The sequence below is a fragment of the Gouania willdenowi genome, chromosome 20 (genome assembly GCF_900634775.1).
Source record: "Gouania willdenowi chromosome 20, fGouWil2.1, whole genome shotgun sequence".
Taxonomy (NCBI): domain Eukaryota; kingdom Metazoa; phylum Chordata; class Actinopteri; order Blenniiformes; family Gobiesocidae; genus Gouania; species Gouania willdenowi.
The window spans coordinates 3,811,980-3,834,108 of record NC_041063.1 but is presented as its reverse complement, the minus strand read 5'-3'; the positions used below and the strand labels follow the sequence as shown (position 1 = coordinate 3,834,108).

Here is a 22,129-nt window from a genome sequence, read left to right as displayed (position 1 = left end):
TTGAATTATAGTATAGATAGATAGTATAGCATTTTGAAAACAGGTAAGAATCTTTCCTTTAATTTTTAGGGTTAGGGTTAGAATTAGGGTTTATCATGGTAGGAAAATTTAAGGTAGTAAAATATTGTACATATACGTGAAGATATTTACTACGCTATTAGTGCGCATGCGCCTGTAGGAGGCGCATGCGCAGGATTATTTTTCACTACACCAGGAGAAGGCATTCAGTGGAGTCATGTGCGATAGAAATACCTCACATTTGCAAACAAAAATATCAGCTAAGGACCGTGCAAAACAGCACCCAACGTTGCTTCATAAGAGTGGAGGTAAACATTTTTTGTTCAAAATGCAATGTTATCATCGAGTACAAGCGGAAGTCGTCTATGGACAAATATTTTGCTTCTGCAAAGCACGTCCAGAGAATGAAAGCCAGTGCACAACCCCATGTGGGAGAACAAACAGGAAGCACACAATATCATTACATACAGTATGTACATTAATGCTTTGTATTTTTAATTTATTTTCTGTTATGCCTAAAGAAATATGTCTTCATGACAGGGTCATGTTATGAACTTTAATATTGCTTAAGTTCATTATTGTTTACTGACTTGCACTTCTGATGATCATTTTGATTAAAAAATGTTACACCTTTTGCATTCAGGGTATGCTCAGTGTATAAGCCAAAAAAAAACAAAACTGTTTGCCTGTTTTACAAAATTGTGTTGGTGTTTGCTTTCCAACAATAAAGCATATTTTTTTGAGAACATGTCTGGTCAATATTTATGTATAAGTGGTAAAAATAATTAACTTAATTGGGAGTAAAGTATGTTTTTGGGCTGAAAAAAAATCTCAACTTCTTATCGCAACTTTTGGAAAACTGGCCCGCGAAATCAGGCATTTCAGACCACAAAAAATGCCTGCGAAATCCTGGAGAAATAATCTACTAGTACACAATATTGTGTTACTGGTAGTACTAGTAGACTTCAAATATGGTACGAGTAAAAAAAATCTCTTTACTACTACTTGTGTGTGACTTCTTATTTAACTCATTGAGTGCCATTCACGTCTATAGACGTGAATTGTGTTTTTCGACTGGGGTTGCTCGGAGACAGTGTGACAAAGCTCTCCGGTGAATATCTAAATTGTACAATGATGTAGTGACCAACTGGCGACATGTAGGTGGCAGCAGCGCACCTTTGGATGAGAGATCACCCATGATGGGCAGAGCTCAGAGGAAGAGGAAAGGAGTTTATGAGACAGAAAATGGTACTACGAGAGTTGATGCTGAAGTTCCCAGCAGCTCACAGCAGTGCACACTCGCCCAGAGCATGTGTGGAACTAAATGGACTATTGAGAGTGTGGTGATGGTGAGAGAAAACAATAAAAAAAAAATGGGGCAAGCAGTGAAACTCGGCATGTCCGGGAGGAGGAGGAAGTTGCGTGTGTAGAGAATGACGGGGGGAGAAACTTGAAAGAACGCCAAAATACAGAAAGAAATTCATTCAACTCTGACATAGATAGCAAAATAATAATAATGTTGCCATCAAAAGCCTGGTCTCAGTGTTGTTTTTGTAGTTTTATAGAAGGAAACCAATGTTGAGATGTCACTGAAGCAAAAAAAAACTTCAAAGTCACTAATAAATTTTTTCAGAAAAATACGTTTTTCTCAGCTTTTTGTCACAAACTGGTGATTTGTGTGAAACTTGTAACTATTCAACTGCTGATTACAGAAAAACAAAACAAGCTAGAAACAAAATTTATTTTTCTGATGAAATTAGAGAATTTAATCTTTCAGAATTATTCTGTGGGTCTTTCAAAATTAGTCAAAATGCTCTAAAACGGCTGACACTGAGGGGGGTAGAAATTTTGAAAATGGCTGGCACTGAATGAGTTCATTGGAAAAGTGTATTTGTGCAATAGTGAACCAAAATCTTTACTCCAAATTTCAGCTACAGTAGAACTTTACTGTGGTTAATATCAGATTACCCATTATGGCATTGGAGAAGATACTACAGTACATCTGGATGTTTTAGTTTTTTCTATGCAGTGTTGTGTTGGTGTTTACAGTGCTTCTTCTGTTTGTCAGAAACATGATGCAGCTGGACAGTGAAGGGAGCTTCACCAGAAGGCCTACCACCAGATTGAGGAGTCATTGAAATTCAATGCAGACCGCTGCCTACACAAAGAAGAGAACTGAGGCAGGCAGCACAGCTTTAGAGAAGCAACAGGTTCTTAGGAGCTGCCACCTAAAGCAGGCTAGTCTTCTGATTGGAGAAAGACCTCCATTATAAACCAGGGTACATATCAGAATCAGAAACAGTTTTAATCACCAAGCACAGTTTAAAAACAATACAAGGAATTTAACTTGGTGGATGGTGTGAACAAAAGACAAACCAGAAATACTATAATAATAATAATAATAATAATAATAATAATAATAATAATAATAACTATGAGGACACTTCATTTGATTTCTTGCTCAGCTATGTTTTTATGACACATTTGAAATCAGTAGACAGTTTTCCCAGGAATGTGATAGTGACATATAGAAGGTTGTCTCACCTTTAGATACCCGATGATGTGTGATCACTGTGTTTATCAGTGCGTGCTGTGACAGTGGGGAACATTCCAACCTGTGTTCACAGCACAGCCAGAAACTGAGAAAAGAGCTTTCAGATTTCATCCTGGGCTACAACCTGCACCACATTTCCTACTTTTGTATTTTCATGGTGCAGTGGGACCAAAATGATGAAGTAGCCCTCCCCCTTAGGAGCTGATCAATGACTTCTGATGAGACAGGATGTCTGTGTGTGTGTGTGTGTGTGTGTGTGTGTGTGTGCGTGTGCGCGTGTGCGTGTGCGTGCGCGTGCGTGTGTGTGTGCGTGTGCGTGTGCGTGTGTGTGCGTGTGCGTTTGATGGGGCATTCGACGAGCTTGGGTTTTCTTTTGGAGCCGTTTTTTATTCATGGCCTCTTGATTCGAGCTGATTTATGGCTTCATTTATTCAGAGTGCTGCTTCATTACTGAGGAGGATTATAAGTGTGCATATCATTTATTTTCTGATCTATTCATGTGCTTTTAGAGCGCAATTTACATTGTTTTATGCTCTTACTTTATAAAAAGAAAAGAAATGTCCTTCCTTTTACATTCCAGTTGTTACTAATGGCCTTGTGCTTTCTGCATAAGAGGGTTGCTTCTTTTTTATGTTTGGCAAAGACTGCAGACTTAAGAACAATCTACATAATAATAATAATAATAATGCATCAATTTTATATAGCGCTTTATCATAGACAGTCAAAGTCGCTTTACAGAATTAAGGGATTATTCTTTCACTGCACACTTAGTGGTGGTAAACTACTATTGTAGCCACAGCTGCCCTGGGGCAGACTGGCGGATGCGAGGCTGCCATAGTGCGCCATCGGCCCCTCGGACCACCACCAACACTTACTCACACACTACATTCATACTAGGCAATGTGGGTGAAGTGCCTTGCCCAAGGACACAATGACAGATACCACTGGGGTGACTGCCACCCCACTGTGGCATCTGGAATTCCAATAGGTCTCATCCACCTACTAACCAGGACCAGGGGCCTCATTTATAAATGCTGCAGACGTACAAAAGAAAGCGTACGTCACATATGTGCGTACGTCACATATGTGCACACCTCCACGGCAGCTCTGACCTTACGCACAAAAGTATGAGAAACGGGAGTGAGTGACGTGCGCGTGCCTACAAATCCAGTTTTATATTATTATTATTAATAATAATAATAATAATAATAATAATAATAATAATAATAATAATAATAATAATAATAATCACATGATCAATGCGCAAAACTGACGATCAATTGGCTACAACACCTGTAGCGGTTATAAAAAGGAACACACTCTAATGCGTAAAGACGCACCGTGGCTTATTTGGCACTGCCCCGTGAGGACAAGGTGCTGCACTGGGAGGAAGACGAGCTGCTGTGGAGTTTAATCCCATATATAGTGCATCTGTGTGTGTCCCCCACCTCCGTTACACAGAGGGGATCCCCACTGATCCTCCAGCTTTTTGTGAGGCTAAGCTCCGCCCCATTCCTCCACCTGTTGAACAGACGCTCTTCCTATGGAGAGTGATCCACATTTTCTCCTCCACTTTTATGTGTGATCGTTTCTTTTTCACCTGTCACAGTCTGATGAGGCAACGATCTGTCTTTCTATCATTTCTAATGTTCACTGTGTCACCACATTACGCTCTCCTGCGTGTGTCCACCTTAACAATTAATACCTCCACCTCACATTGAGTGAAATTTGTTTTATTTGCTCGATTTCCCCTTCGGTCCACCGTGAAATTTGGATTAGTGAATATTCATTCAGGGCGTTCATCGGACCTTTTATGGGCACCAAATGGGGGGAGCAAGATGTTTCTTCACGTGCTCCAACCTTCGAGTTGAATATGATTTCTAAACGGAAACAGGTACGTGCGCACTCGTTTATAAATCGTAAAAAGAAAGATTTGTACGCACTTCCTGGTTTTTAGCATACGCCAGCTGAAGTGTGCTTACCTAGGCACACTTTGATAAATGAGGCCCCAGACATGCTTAGCTTCACAGATCTAATGGGATTGGGCAATGACAGTCTGGTAACTGTTGTAATTCTTTTTAAAAAACATTTTTTTAATCCTTTCAGGTGACGTTAATTTCTCCCGTACACTTTACCAACCCCACTCGGACTTTGGTGTGGTAGTATTTTTTGGAACATAAGCTGTGCATGCTGGGGACACAGACAAAAAGCCCAGAGTGAGCAGAATACCTGCAACATAAAATGTTCAATGAATAGGAACCACCGGAATTGGAGAAGGAGTGTGTGTTGTCGTAAGCAACACATTCTCACTCCCAACTGGTCACATATTGATGTTCGGGAATGACCCTTTAGCGTCACATAGTACCCCTTCACTATGTGTCGGCCCGTGGCAAATTGCCTTATTTCAAGATAGATTGTGGCTTTACAATTGTTTTTATGACATTTCTAGTGAGAACTTATGGTTAGAATTAGAAGTCTTATTTTGAAAAGTTGCATTAAAAAGCAGCTTACAGCGTCGAAAAAGAACACCAAAAGGGTACCCCGTGCATCGAATACTAACGCTAAAGGGTTGGAACGTCAATATATGGCGAGTTGGGGGTGAGACTGGGTTGTCGTAAGAGCACTGGCATGCAGCTAATGGGTCATACATTAGAATATTGGATCAGAAGAAACATGTAAACAAGCCCACAGAAACTATTCAATGACATAGTAGAGCTTCAGCTCTGATGAGTAGAAGCCTTGAAGCTCTGTCACAGTCTGAACATGTGATAGGACCAACTATTACACTCACAAGTGAACCAAGCTCGTGTATCTTCATTTTAAAACTAGACAGGTCAAAGGTTGTTGCCTTCATTCCAGCGCTCAGAGCCAGTGTAAAGAGAAATAGCTGTACTCTGTACTTTGCTCACCTGTCATACACTGACAGTGCTGTGAGGTCACAGAGCCTGAATGAACCAACAAAGCATACATCCAAAAGACAGCTGAGTCTGGAATTCAGAAACAATGTTAAAGCAAATATTTGATGCAGAACTCCTATTGGTTTATCGAGCAGCATCTATTTACCATTGTAAACACACACCAAAACTAAACAATTCCCCCTGCTGTTGCAAAATGTACAGAGAATCTCTGAAATTGGGTTTCTACGTCCATAGTGAATAAAACCACAGTGGCTTTCATACACCACCCATCAAGGCTGGGTTTTGAGGTGGTATTAGTGTCTCTGAGACTGGAGCTGTGTTGAAAATGGCATACTATGCACTACAGACTCAATAAGTATATAATGTCTACTATAAGTATGATTAGGATGATGACGTTCCCACTGAAGTATACGTTCCCAAGATGCATCTTGAAACTATAACGACAAAAACCTGAAGCACACTGCGGCTAGATACTGTATCTCACATTTCATGTCAACATTACGGAGAGTTTTGCAGACCCTCCATTGTGCTACTGACAAAACTTCCTGTTAACTTCAAAATAAGAGCACTATTTACAAAGGCGTACATACTTCAAAAAGGTCCCGATTTAGTATACATCCGTGTGTTTCTCGTGTACTCCATACTATCCAATAGGAACACACTACATACTCATTTTGATATCAGAATTAGTATGAGTAGTATGCAATTTTGATCACAGCCTGGGACTGTACGTTGCTGTACTCATGTCAACAGGGAAAGCTTGTCACATACAAACACAAAGAAACATCAGTCTTTATCCAGAAGAATAAAGTTACTAATTCCCTTAAATAATAAATAGTCAGTGAGGAAAGTGCAGACATTGGCTACAGGAAAATAGAAAGGAAGCAAACAAGCCATAAATTAATTAATTAATCTCTTCAGTGAAATGATTGGTGTTGTTGTTACTGTATTACTGTGCCCAGTACTAGTTTATTATACATCTATAAAACATTTTCCAGCTAAATGAGATAAAGAGAGAGTAACCTTCTTCAAAATGTCATTTTTTTCTTACACTGAATTCCAATTTTTGAAAAGATTAAATATCCTTTCTTTTTCGTATATGTTGTGATTTTGTTGTGACTTCCATCTGATCCTGCATGGGGTGAACAGCTTGTCCCTCAAAAGTGGCCCGCAGAAGAAGGAATGATGTCACATGTGACACCATCAGTGTTGTGGGAATAGAGAGCTTATTGTGGCCCAGGTCTGGTTAGAATCAATCTGAATGTTTGGTTCAGAAACATCGAATACAGGTCACATGTTGGTGATGGAAGTAGCTTGGGGGCAGTGACGTAGTGACCACTAGGGTTGGGTAGGCACATTGCAAATCGAGACCACCAATGACAATTTCATATGTTTCTGCTGTCAAGTGTTAATTTAATTCAAATCAATTTTATTTATATAAAGCAATTTCCAACAAAGTAATTTCAATGCATTTATCAAAATATACAATTCATAATAAGAAAGAAAAAACCCAATAAGATCCACATGAACAAGCATTTAGCCATTTAACAAAATCACCATCATAAACACCATTAAAGAAACATAAACAATTATTTAATATAGCCTCCATACTCTCCAACAAGATATATCTCATGACACGACAGCACATCTGTTGTTTGTGTTGGAAACACAGAAACACAGAGAAAATGACAACTTAGAACAGCCTCAGTGAGGAGCATCCACAAAGTCAAACCTTCCTTTTGTTCCATTCACTGTGAAAAGTATGAAACATGTTCTGACCTTACCTTTACTGAAGCTCTGGTAACTCAGGTGTTGGTCTCCATCTTTTAAAAGCTGTTGTTTTTCATCAAAACAAAGTTTCTCTATCATCTCTAGCGCTGTCATCCACACTGTAGTGTTGTCCCGCCCACTAGCTAGAGAACGTAGCAGCAGCGGTCACGTGTCATCTATTCACTAATGTGTTGTGAATTTACGTATAGCATTTAGCATAGCGCAGTTACGTGCAAAGGCAGCTCTCTACGCTGCCTTTACACGTAAATTGATGTCACATTGGGGACCTGACTGCGCATGCGCAAACACGTAAAATCATGCAATGAGAACAAAGGCAGAAGAGCGATGTGCCTTTGGGAGGGGGCGTGGCTTCCCTCTGCCTTACAGCGGAGCGAAAAAAAAAAGACTGTGCAGCTGTTCCAGGAAACAGCGCTGTTTAGTAATTTGGGCTATGAAACGCACAAAATGCGGACACTTTCAAACTTGTAGGTAGGTACTGTCGGCTATTGGAAATGGAAAAATAAATAATTTATAATTAAAATAAATAAATAAATAAATAAATTATAATTAAATAATCAAAATATCAATTCACCCTTGGGCAGGCACTGCCTACCTTGCCTACCCTGACGGCACGTCACTGCTTGGGGGCTACTTCAGCCTACAGTGTCACTTTATGAAACTACAACTATGAGGAACAAATGTGAGATTGTGATCCTAAAAGAATAAAGTTACAGGTCTGATATTTTAAGAAGATTTATATAGGGACAAATGATAAATGTTGGGTTGTAATTTGAAATCGCGGAGTTTTGCTGAGCTTTTATAAAATGTGGAAAGAAAAGTTTGAGAAGCACTGATTTGTACACATGTAATCACTGTCTTTGGTTTTGTTTTGTTTTTTGCAAAATGTATTTCTTGCCAAATGCATTTTCTTGAAGAAAACTTTTGAAACAATTTGTTGTGAGTCTTTAGTTGTCAAGTCACAATAAAAAAATGGTTCCATTATTTGTTTGGAAGGATTTTTTTTCTGACCGTATTATGATTTTTGACTGACACATGGTGGTAGATCTTTAATCTATCTGTCTTTCTAACGCTGATAATGCACTGTGCAGTATTATGGATGAGGCATTAACATTAGAAAAGTAACTTTCTTTTACTCCACTATTATGTTGCTTCCTTTTTAAGGCTCAAACATACTCGGACTCTGTGCGGAGCAGACTGTCTGCTATCCTCAGCGCTCACATACAGACACACCGTCGTGTAGTAGTTTCCATTAAAACCCTACATGTCCCATGAGTTTTAGTGCTTCTCTGTAGTCCTTGTGCTCTTTCTGGGACGTGTTTTAAAGGTGTCAGTACTGTCGTAGCTCGTCTGCCAGTCTCTCCTCTAAACTTGTGTTCATCTCTCCTGTACTGTTTCAGGCGGTGAAATGCAGGTCAGAGTTACAATTAATGCGGGTCAATACAATCCCGAGCAGTGTTTTGTGTGATACCAACTTTGTGGAGAAGTCCACGCGGTTGTATGTTTGAGCCTTTGGAATAGCCTCAAACTGAGTCTCATCTTTACTGAGGTCATTGAGACCTAAACAAATGCCCATAGGTTAATTGGACAGTACTCTATGCCTCCCTTTATTCTGCTCTCCCCCTGTTTCCAGGCTGGCCATTCTCCTCTCATTAATCCCATGTGGATGTTCATCCATGCTGACAGTTAGCAGAGCAGCCGCCTTTCAGCCTGACTAACAAACAGGGAACATGGGTGTTTTCTTTTATTGTGTAGGAGCTGTCACAGGACAAGTCGAGCCATCTCCAGAACAAAGGTACAGATTATCCGTTAGTCAACATGGCCCCTGGGACACCACAGCTGGGCTTTGCAACTGGAATCAGGATGTGACGATGTATGCTCCTCTCAGGAGAGCCATTATCAGTCGCCTGTGCTTTGGAGAGGAAAATCAATATGATCATCATAAGGGGCGGAAAAAGAGTCAGCAGCCTGACTATGTGTAAAGCACAAAACACTGCAACAGATTACTCTTCATATGATATCATCTCATTTTGTCCCAGTAGACAGAGACAGTGTGGGACTGTAATCAGGTCAAACACTGAAAACAGATAACACTTCAGTGCTATGATCTAATGTGAAGCTCAAGCACAGATTGGCCTGAACCAGCAATGACCACAAACACAAGATGGTGTATTAACCCCTTTCTGGGCCCGCCCCCCGCCTATTCTGTCAGTGCAGTCTTTTTCATTAACCACTCCAGTGAGGGGCCTGTGGGGACGAGGGGAGGGATAGGTAGGAGGGGGCATAAGGACACAAGAACATCCCAACACAGGGAGGGCCTAAAGAGCTGCAGTCAAACAGATGATTAACATAAACATCAACAGACACACCACAGACAATATTTACCTCCAACAAGACAGCAATTTAAGCAGCAATATCCCCCTGAGGTCCACAGAGGGTACCCCCATACCTTAGCCAGGCAGAGGGGGAAGAGAGAGAAGGCTTTTCATTGGCCACGGTTACATGATGTTTTTTCATTCAGAATTAATAATAATAATATTAATGGCTTGGATTTATAAACCACTTTTTTCGAGGAGACTAAATGTACATTACAGAAACTATTATTCATTCACATCAGTCATACAGGCGATGGTAAGCTACAATGTAGCTAAAGCTGTGCTGGGGCATACTGACAGAAGCGTGGCTGCCATTTTGTGCCTACGACCCCTCTGACCACCGCCAACATACACAGTTCATACCCATTCATAGAGGGCAACGTGAGTAAAGTGCCTTGCCCAAGGACACAACAACAATGACTTGGATAGAGCGAGATTTGAACCCCAAACCCTTCAATTACTGGTTGACCCACTCCACCACTGAGCCACGGTTGCCCAAATGAATCATTTGGAATTAAATAATTCAGAATCAAATTATTCTGCTTTGTATTTACATGGAAATAGTAATTCTGAATTGAGGTTTACATGGAAACAACTTTTCGGCATACAAAACAGAAGATCACATAATAATAACTATTTTCACTTTTATTTTGATTGTAGTTTTGAAGCAGCAGCTCGACAATTACACGGTTTCACTTTGGTCAGCTGAGGAGTAGAAGGGAAGCAGAAGACCGTACTTTGGCCAATCATAGCCAGCGGTTAGTGCCACGGCTGCACTGTAACATGTGTGAGGCCATGTGACCTGGAGCAGGGCTTCATGTCCCTCGATGAAGTCTTTGTTTTGTTTGACGATGTCCGTGTGTGTCTGTAATAAGTCCATGTGTCCGTGTGATTGTCCACATGTTTATGCTTCTGTCCATCCACTCTTTTCATTAAATCCATATCTTCTAAGGCTCTCATTAAATAAATAGTCTCGACTCAAGTCCAACGCTTTCTTCAGGCAACCATCCTGGATTATGTCATCACCAGCGCATCAAAACGAGCATGCGCAGAATGACCAAAATAATTTTAAGGCGGAATGAACATTTACAAGACCGAGGAATTATTAAATTCGAAATAAAAACTGAAACAAACCAGCCACATAATTTGAATTTAACTTTAATTCGGAATGGCCAATTTCATTTAGAATTAGGTGTTCACAAGGTGAAACTTTATCTTTTTAAAGAGGATTTCACTTCCATTCTGAAATAAAGGGGAATGTAAACATTTCCATTGAGTGTCTGCTGACAGGGAGCAAAGGACACTTTTGTGCTCACTTAACCCTCATGGCATGGCCTTGTGCACCTGCCAACCCGATGACCAACCCACACTGAGCAGCAATAAGCACGTCGGCCCAGTTTCATTATCGCCTAATCATCCCACCCCCAAAGTTAACAACTCCATGATACTGACTCGTGAACCCCCCCAATACATTCTGGACATCTTTGGTGAGGGAGGCTCCCAGACTGAGATCATGGCTCAGTGGAGCAGATTTGGAGAGATGCCAGCTTTGCTGATTTAAGGTTTCACCTTAAGACTGAAACCACAAAGTACAATACCCATGACAGAAATGCTACAGGGAGGTGCTGCTGTTAACACCAAGCCATTTGGGGGAAAAAAATCTCCATTTGCACAACTGAAATGTCAGCAGACGTGGTCTTGGAAGGCTTGAGGAGCATGTGAGAGAGAGCAAAGCATTTGATGAAATCTGCAAACCTTCCGTGGATTCCTCCCTCAGAGGGACCAGTGAAAGAGAATGGGTCATATGCAAATGTAATGCACAGTATGGAGGAGAAGTTTCCCACAAGCTGAGTGTGAAAAGGGTTCTCCCTCCCCATGTCAGGACTCTGAATGGCCCCTTTCTTCTGCCGCTGAGTGTGTGAGGTAGTGCAGGCAAACTGCAAAGGTAACTAGGCTCTTTCTCTTCAGGCTTTGCCACTAAAGCTCTGGCCACACAATAGTTCATTTAAGCATTCAGTCACACAAACCCCAATAAGGCACATCTCATCACAGTTAACGGGGTTATTGACACTTACTCTAGGTTTCAAACCTGTTCTTTATCAGCCTTATTTACATAAGGCATGATACATTAAACGGATGGTTGAATCATGTTAAAGAATATCTATGTTCAAGTGAATGCATAGCAGAGAGAGAAATAGCAAATCTCATGCAAAATCTCCCAAAACAAAATGCCGGCATTCACCAAAAATGCAGATAGTGAGATGACGTAGACTAAAACTTCATCGACTTGCTTTGGGACAATATCACATATTAGTTTGCATGATATTTTTTGCTGTAAAATGAGTGGCTAAATGACTAGCCAGTGTAGCAAATGGATAGACAAAAAGTCACGTTAAGTAATCTCAAGTGATTTCAGAGTGACATTAACTTTGCACATCTAAATCATAGAAATATAAAATTAACAACAATGGTTAACTCATTTAACCCTATTAAGCATATTTGGCATGATTTTGTGAAGTTTAATAGGCAGTAATGATGTTTCATTAGGGAAAGCCAATTTAACGATGAAAAGAAAAAGAATTGGTTTGAGTGAAATGAATAAGAAATGGAAAATCAGGGGCTCCATCAATGCCCTCATTCTCTGTTGAAGTAGCTAATCTTTAAGCAGCCTTAACAAAGGTTAGAGTAAAGTCTTTTAAAGCAGAAAAAACAAACTACATTTGGTCATCTTAGAATAAAAATTTCCGCCAGGCATGTGAAAAACTTGCAGAATACAGAGTTTACCGCACGTTTGTCAGCCATTATGAAAAACATTGGTTTCTAAAAATGTCATAAAATATTAATTCATTCATGTTGTATTCCTGCTTTATCCAGGGCTGAAACGGTCTGCTGCTTCACGTTTAGAGATAGGTGGTGTATATATTCACGTTTAGATGTTCAGTCACCTCCATGTGGGACTTTTACCATCATGCAAGTTTTTTGACAATGGGAGGAAATCAGATCACACACAGAAAAAAAGAAATAAACAAAGCAAAACATGAGTCAAACATGCAAACTCCAAAACAAAAGATCCATTAGGGATCACTACTGTGAGGCAGAAATGCTTACATGACAACGTTTTGGTTCTGTTTTTGTTTTTGGTTCCACATTCTAGGAATGTGCAATATTATATCGTTTATGATTTATTGTCAAAAATATTCTCACCGGTAAGAATCTGTCATCCCACGATATAAACGATAAATTCCCATGTCGGAAATTAGCAAGGGCCACGGGCCATTTGTCCCTGAATTTAGCCAAGAATGCCCCAAAAAAACTTGTTCCACGAGCCAAAACTGTCCCTGTTTGTTGTCAACTCATTATTCTCTAGAGCAGAACGTTGTTTACAGAAGCTGTGCTGCGGAGCCTCTACGCCCGGTGTGCACCGCCACCGCCCCTTCACTCACCGCGTGAGGTGCTCGTCTCGGTTTCCTGAAGCTACTGTGCTGCTACTTGGTAAAAACCAGATAACCATCCAACAAAGGAAACCGATTCAAGTTCCTCCATCAGATCCACCCAAAGTTCCACAAACACGGGGACAGAGATGAAACTGCAGCAACGATTATGAACTGGAAACTCAACTAAAGCTAACTATGCTAAGCTAACACACCGACACACAGAGTAATGCTAACCACTTCATATGAGGAAGAGACCAAGTAAAAAAATTAAAAGATCACGTCTTACTGTCATAAAACCACAGAGAGACACCGACATGTTTATGGTCAGATTTAACACTTGTGTGGAAGAATAAAAACTAAACATGTCACACGTTGTGTGAAATAAATGTTAGCATCAATAATAATGTCACTATTCATTCATCCCAACTTGTGAAACGCAATATTTTTTATTTATATTTCACGTGTTCACAGACAAAGCTGGTCCCATTAGACTAATGTAACTATTGAGATTATTACACAGTGAACATGCCCGTGACACAGAAAGAGTCATTTCCCTGTTTACACAGAGACGGAGGGGGAAACTTCCACTTTGGAGCCCGTTTTGAAAAAGTTCAGTTTTCAAGCACCAAAACATTGTTGCCGTATAAATGGACGACCAAAACACAACAAAACTTTTGTGTTTTCACTAGAAAACATTCTTGTGTCAAAAGTTTAAACTATGACACAAAAAGTGAATTGCTTCTTTCTTAGTTTAGGGTTTGAACCCTAACATGTGTAAGCATGTCCCTATCCGATTTTTATATTAGATATTGATCCGATATCAATATTGTTCCCAGAAAATAGGGCTGCTCAATATGGACCAAAACTCAAATCTCGATATTTCTTCTCAAAATGGTGAAATACACTATAAATCACTATAAATCTAAATGCACCACACAGGCACAGTTGTTAACAAGCAGATGTGTTGAATACAAATATATATATATATATATATATATATATATATATATATATATATATATAAAATTCAATATAGGTGATAGTGTAATTTTCTAAATCACCACAACTGAAAACTCGAAATATCTAAATCTAATCTAAAATAAAAAAAAAACAGTCTGTCTTTGTAAAATGAGGTGAGAAAGCAGCTGAAGGCTTCCCACATTTACTGCTAACAGGTGTTTCAACAGGAAGGTTGTAGTGGGGCTGCATTCCTGCAAAGCCATTCAGATTATATATATATATATATAAAATATATCCAGTGCCATGTAATGTAGACTGGGATCAGTTCCCCCCACACCTGTCTTTGCTTATGGAGTCTACCTCTCAGCTGTCACCTGATGTCAACGTCCTCACCCACCTTTTCAACAACCCTGACCCTGCAGCCCTCCTCTTTGCTTTTGGGGAACATGAGCCGCTGACCCACCTACTATATACTATAAGTATGGTTAGGAGGATTAGGATGATGAGTGTTCCCACTGAAGTGTACTTCCAAGTTTATCAAGATGCATTTTGAACCTACAACAAAAACCTGAAGCACACTAAGGCTAAATATCTCTGTTTAAACTCCACCTTTGAGTGAGAAAGTGATCAAGTAGAATATCAACATGTGCTCATTTGATCCATAAAAAACATGTAAACACATTTCATGCGAACATTTCAGAGATTTTTGGAGACCCTTCATTGTGCTACTGACTAAACTTCCAGTTTTAACTTCAAAACAAGAGCCCTTTTTACAAAAGGGTTTAAAAAGTAAAGGAATACAAGAAGAGATGTTTTGGAAAGTGGATGTTTGACTTTTAGCTCTGAAGCCAGTCCAAGGACAATTTTACGTTCTGCTCACAATCATGGGGTGGTTCAGTATGACTAGTGTGCCCACTGTGCATACTTCAAAAATGTCCCGATATAGTATATATCTGGGTATTTCTCGCGTATTCAATCTTTGCATACTATTTAATGTGAACGTGCTAAATACAGATTTTGATGTCTGACCTAGTAAAAGTAGTACGTTAGCATGATATTTCAAACACAGCCACTGTATAGGCTACACATAAGGCATGGCGCAAGAAACAGCAGTGGGAGAAGTCCCCTATCATAGCGTCAAATACTTAAAAAAGCTTAATGGCATTTTACTCAAAACAATATAGGAATAAATACATGAATGAATAAAAACATAAATCAAAGACTAAATGAAAAATGAATGAATGACAGACTAATTGACTAAATGAATGACCGCCTTTAGTTTTTTTATGAATTTCTGTTTTAGTCTCTAAACATTCTCCCTCACTTGTTCTGTGATCTGTCACACTGGACCTTATCCTTTGCAACAAAAAAAGACCAGGAGCATCTTGACCTTAATGTCCGTCCAATTGTCAAGCTTAGAGGGGGAGCCTCCATTATTCAGAGTACAGCCAAAGCACCCTAAAGACAATGAATGAAATGGGAATCAGCCATCAAGATGGAACCTCACTGCAGCTGATCACTCCATCTAATCAGACATTGGCTATGTAAACCCCACCCCCTAAAGTAGTAAAAAACGACATCCCCTGAAATAAAAGTTTTTTGCAGCCATGATAAAACTATGTCTGTGCTTCTGCTGGTGGGTACACAGACAATTACAGGGAAGAATGCAGTCGGCTGCAGTGCCTTTGGATCTCATAGCTAAAGTCTCCAAGAGAAGAAGTTTAGAAAAACCTGGAACCCTAACTCCCCCTTACTTCTAATCCTCCTCTCTTTCCCCGTCATTGAGTAGACTTAAATACAAACACAATTGGACATGCTGAAAACCTAACAATGGCACAGAGGGAGAAAGTGAAGTCATACTCTAAGATGCCGGGGTCAGGGGGCAGTCAACAGCACCCCTGGCCACCGCATTCACACAGGACAATCCTAGAGTGTTGGAACTGCTCTAGGATTCGTTTCCATGGAAAGTCTGCTTCATTTGGGCCTATGTCAGCATGCAAACGAAGTCTGGAGTGGAATCTACACCTTTGATGAAGGACCGAATGACAAGAAGAAGAACAAACACCAAAACCTTAAAAAATGTCTTAAATGTGAAACAGTGGAGGGGTAGTAGTGTGTGGATGTTTGAAGAAACTCACTGGAAAAATGAAGTTTTAACATGTTCAAAATGCTCAGTTCTTGCCAAGTGTGCGATCTGTGCTTTAGCACATAAAAAAACAAAACTTTTATATCACCCAGGGTTTTTCTTTTCTCTTCGGAATGCAAACTGGTCTAAACGAAGGTGTTCAAATAAGCAGCTGTTTCCAACCTATTCAGAACGAGTCAATGAACTTTCCCTAAGTGACAGCAACCTTAACCTCCATCTTTCTCTGAGTAAAGCACAAGCTCTGGAAAGAAGAGAGTGGATTATCTGATGTGGCAGGAGTGGGTTTAGATTCTGGCCACTTTCGAATTAAAGCCCCAGAAGATGTTAGTGAAAAGCATTGAAAACAAATGAAAGATTTCCTCTCCTGGGGCAGACCCATTTAGATGTAAACACATGTCCTTTAACATGCAGAGGGAGCGCCATCCACCCCCACCCCACAGCTGTTCACCCTGTTTTCACCACCATAGAGTGAGTGAGTGAGACAAAAGGTATATTAAAATAAACCTATTGGTTCTCTTTCATGGGCTTCCAACTCAGTACATTCCAAAATCACTGTGTTCACCTGTTGCAAACCTGATTATTTTTTAATTTTATTTTGAAGTACAGTATATTACAGCGATCAGTGCAAACACCTGTCATCAGAGGGGAGGGGGCTCCCTTGATCTAAACCTCCCGGGATGGAAATTAAAGCATAGGGCACTTTTTTTAATCTCATAGACAGCATCACTAACAGTGCATTTAATAAACAAACAAGCCATGAGTGACCGGTGGGGAGGGAGAAATGTAATAAGGTCAACTTTTCAGATTTTTGAAAGAAGTAACTAAGAAAAGCAAACAGGGATGAAATGTGTTGGATAAATATCCTCCATCATGGCCGAGGGCAAGGACCGTTATCTGACACACACACACACACACACACACACACACACACACACACACACACACACACACACACACACACACACACACACACACACACACGCGCGCGCGCGCGCGCACGACCATTTCAAACGACAGCTCCACATGACGTCCGAACAGGGATTAGATAAATGGGAAATCAACAACCACAACAAAGAGCATCTGACGGACCGTCGGTACCGGAGGACGGGTCTGTTTCAGAGCTCAGAACTCTTTCTACTCAGTGCAACTGTTACACCGGATTTACACTGGATGCGTAACTGCTCCGTAACTGAACCACAGCCGAACACTGACCGCCAGTCACCGACATGTCCGTCCGCTGTCCGTCTCTAACACGCGCTCCGTAAAGCCAGTCCACAGACAGCCTCTGACGGGAACAGCTCCGGTCCTCGCCCTAAACTTTGTACCGGGAATCGAACTCCGACAAGTGAGACAGACTGGCTTTATAGCGGCTTTTTCTCTTCTTTTATTCTTTTTTTTAACTGCAATGATTTTCTTTAATTCTCTGTGTAAACCGCTCCATCGCGTATTTATGCACTTTGAGAAGTTTTTCCAGTAAAAATACAGTTGATTGATTGATTTCCGATCTTTGACAGACAAGTCCAACAGAACAGACCATCAAAAACCAGGATTGATTTAAAACCTGCTCCGACTTCAGAGTTCAGCTTTAAGTATAACGGACCAAGTATAACGGACCAAGTATAACGGACCAAGTATAACGGACCAAGTATAACGGACCAGGTATAACGGACCAAGTATAACGGACCAGGTATAACGGACCAGGTATAACGGACCAAGTATAACGGACCAAGTATAACGGACCAGGTATAACGGACCAAGTATAACGGACCAAGTATAACGGACCAGGTATAACGGACTAAGTATAACGGACCTGCACTCGGGGCTGAGCAGACCCGCACTCCCCTCACAAACTTTCGGGGGCTGACGGGAAACGTCCCGTTCTGTTCCCTGGAATCATGGTGCAACGCGGGCCGGGCTTTTACTCACCGGTGGTCCTCCGTGGGTTTGCCTGCTTCCTGCGCTTCCACCGGGGGCCATCCGCCATGATCCGTCCGCTGAGTCTGAAAGCAGCCGGAGAGTCACCTCCTCTCACCCTCCCCACACCCCCTCCAGTTTACGACATCCGGCTTTACGACATTACCTTCTCACCTCCACTGTGCAACACCGAGTCCGATGGATGTGCCGCTCACACCGGACCGTGTCCTGGAGCTGGAGAACCGTGCGTGTGTGTGCGTGTGCGCTCCAAGGCGGGAGAGGCGGTCCGACATCCAATAATGTGGGACTCTAGAAAAGTAACAGCAAGACTGCTCACATTACACATCACTGGTCTTCTTATTCCTGAGCTGAGCTGCAAAACATCTATTACCCCTGTGTCAAACCCCTGGCCCGGGGGCCAAATCCGGCCCTTTAAAACATACAAATCGGCCCGCAGGCGAAAGTAAAAATGGCTGAGAAACAGGTGTGAATTACCAAATAATTTAGTTGTGGATATCTCAACAAAGGGGTGAAAAATATCTGGCCAATTTCCACAGAAACTTAAGCTCGGGAGTTTTGGCAATATTCAATGCAGTGGTTTGCAGTTTTCCCGTGCTTCTATAACAAGCCATTTTTAAATGCTGCTCAATCCTTAAATGAAAATAAATATAGTCACTACTGTCACATATTGCTTGGATATTGTCAGTGCCTCATATACGACATACTTTAATCGAGAAACGCAAGGTAGCATTACCGTTGAAATTGTTCCATTCCCCACCTCTGTGGCCCACTTATCTGTATTTGGCCCCTGAACTAAAATGAGTTCAACACCCCTGATCTATTAAATGCACTGAAAAAGTTTGTTGGAAATAATGGCTTTTATGTCAGAAAAGCATTTATTTAGTGCTATAGTCACAGGAGAGGTACATTCCATTTGTATTTATCTAGCAAAGTATTCAAATACACTAATTTGACTTGTTAAAGACTGATAATTACAGCACGTTCCTCTTTATAATATGACAAACACATATTTGGATAAAAGTGTCCTATGTGAAGTCTAATGTGTCTTATGTGACAGCCACTTACGTTGAACAATTTTTTTATGATTATTCAAAGCATTTGTACTTGTTCACCATAGATTCTTCTTCAGAAAAAACAGTTCTAACACTAAAAAACAAAAAGTAAAATAAAGGATGGAGCTTTGGGGAAGGCTAAAGCCCTATTTACTCTTAATGACAGCAGAGTAAAAAACATCACAACTTGTGAAAACAGTGCATTGTAGCGTTAACCAGCTTTTCTCAAAATGTGGTGAGCAGCCTCTAGTGGTGGAAATAAAAACCCTTTGAAGTATCTGGGGGCTTTATAGAATAAACTGTAAAAAGATTTATAGTTTTAGGTCATCCCTGATGTTTGTTTTACAGGTTTGTTGATCCTATAGTTTTCAAAAGAGAAAACCCCAAACCCACTTTTTCTGCTGAATACATGTATTTGGGTATTTTTGTTGATTTATTCTAGTCCAACTTTTAGCATTTTAGTGAAAGTATTTTTATTTAGCATTTGTAGTTGTAAAATGTCAGAGTGAAAATACAGAATTTTGCTATTGGCTGAGACAGATTATTTGAACCAGAGCCGTTTAGAGAGAGAGAGTTGCAACAACTCTGTTCACTTCAATGGTCCGTTTTTGTTTTGTTTTTTTGTTTGTTATTTTGTTACAGCAATGGCTGCTCATGGAGCCTCTCACACTAGTTCCCGGAAGTGAGCAGTTGACTTATTGGAGCTAGAGCAGAGTAGACAGTTTGTGATGCACTTTTGAACGGTAAGATGTTTAAATAATCATATTATTATTATTATTATTATTATTATTATTATTATTATTATTATTATTATTATTATTATTATTATTTTCTAAACCCATTAACGTATGCATTATTGACTAATTATTCATTAATTATTAATACATTATTAACATATGACAGTGTACTGTATAAATATTGTAAATAAGTTATTGACGACAAATTATCTACATTCTAAGTTACGTCACTCTGAATCATTGGTTCGAATTGCCCACCAATGACTTCCGGGAACTATTTGAGCTTATTTCAAACTTATTTCGCAACTCTCTCTGTAAATGAGTGATTCCCAAACGGTGTGCCATGAGGCAAGCAGTGACGTGCCGTGACCACTAGGTTTGGGTAGGCACATAGCAAATCGAGACCACCAATAACAATTTTCAAAGCTTCAGCAAAGGTAAGGTCAGAACATGTTTCATACTTTTCACAGTGAATGGAACAAAAGGAAGGATTGACTTTGTGGATGCTCTTCACTGAGGCTGTGTTTCTGTGTTTCCGACACAAACAACAGATGTGCTGTCGTGTCATGAGATATATCTTGTTGGAGAGTATGGAGGCTATATTAAATAATTGTTTATGTTTCTTTAATGGTGTTTATGATGTTGATTTTGTTAGATGGCTAAATGCTTGTTCATGTGGATCTTATTGGGTTTTTTCTTTCTTATTATGAATTGTATATTTTGATAAACGCATTGAAATTACTTTGTTGGAAATTGCTTTATATAAATAAAATTGATTTGAATTGAATTAACACTTGACAGCAGAAACACATGAAATTGTCATTGGTGGTCTCGATTTGCAATGTGCCTACCCAACCTCACGGCACGTCACTGATACTCTCCCAACAAGATATATCTCATGAAACGGCAGCACATCCGTTGTTTGTGTTGGAAACACAGAAACACGGAGAAAAAGACGACAACAACAATTCAGAACATCCTCAGTGAGGAGCATCCACAAAGTCAATCCTTCCTTTTGTTCCATTCACTGTGAAAAGTATGAAACATGTTCTGACCTTACCTTTACTGAAGGTCTGGTAACTCAGGTGTTGGTCTCCTATCTTTTAAAAGCTGTCGTTTTTCTTCAAAAAAAAGTTTCTCTATCGTCTCTATCGCTGTCATCCTGACTGTAGTGTTATCCCGCCCACTAGCTAGAGAACGTAGCAGCAGCGGTCACATGGGATCAATTCACTAATGTACTGTGAACTTACGTATAGCATTTAGCATAGCGTGATTACGTCCAAAGGCAGCTCTCCATGCTGCCTTTGGATGTAAATGGTTTTCATCTTGGGGACCTGACTGCGCATGTGCAAACAGAAAAACAAGCAATGGCAACAGAGGCAGAGGAGCAACGTGCCTTTGGGAGGGGGTGTGGCCTCCCTCTGCCTTACAGTGGAGTGAGACTGTGCAGCTGTTCCAGGAAATAGCGCTGTTTAGTAATTTGGGCTTTCAAACTTATAGGTACTGTAGGTTATTGGAAATGAAAATAAATAATTTATAATTATATTATTATTAAAACAAATAATCAAAATATCAATTCACCCTTGGGTAGGCACTGCCAACCTTGTCTACCCTGACGGCACGTCACTGGAGGCAAGTCCAGGTGTGTTGTGGGATTTTGTGACAACCATACATTTATTGCAATACACAACTACATAGAAATATATATATTTTTAAATGTACTACTTTGTATGCACTCATTTCATAATACAAACTCTATACCTCCATTTTTTTGAAATATTTTGTTAATACATATTTCATGAGTAACATAGTTGTCTTTTTCGCATTTTATTTGACATTAGTAAATAATTATGCACATTTACAGATATTGTACATGACATGAGTGATAACACATGTAAAGGCTATTTAGCACATGAGGTGTGCCTTCGTATTTTTACCTGTCCTTGGTGTGCCTTAGGCACCGAAACTTTGGGAACCACTGCTCTAAACGACTCTAATTTGAACCATCGTGCATCACCAATTTCACTGTCGGCCCCTCCTCTCTTATAAAATGTGGGAGGATGAACTAGTTTTCCTCCAATCACATCCCTCAGTGAGCATTGACTGACAGCTTTATTGCGAAACTGCGGTGATATTTGTGACTGTGTTTCTAAATAAAGAGCTGATTCTGCTCATCAAGCTATGTGTGTGTACATACAGACACATCGTGTGT

General features: G+C 40.2%; 1 protein-coding gene across 1 annotated transcript in view; it reads right to left on the bottom strand.

The window, feature by feature from the left end:
• zeb1b (zinc finger E-box binding homeobox 1b) overlaps positions 1-18,445 on the bottom strand; it is an 84,591-nt gene extending 66,146 nt beyond the window's left edge. The window contains exons 1-2 of the mRNA XM_028434389.1: positions 18,274-18,445; positions 18,120-18,193 (exon numbers count right to left, since the gene is read on the bottom strand). Coding sequence (XP_028290190.1) covers positions 18,120-18,177 — 58 coding nt within the window. The 5' untranslated portion in view covers positions 18,178-18,193; positions 18,274-18,445. The remainder of the gene's footprint in view (positions 1-18,119; positions 18,194-18,273) is intronic.
• Between the last annotated feature and the right edge of the window lie 3,684 nt (positions 18,446-22,129).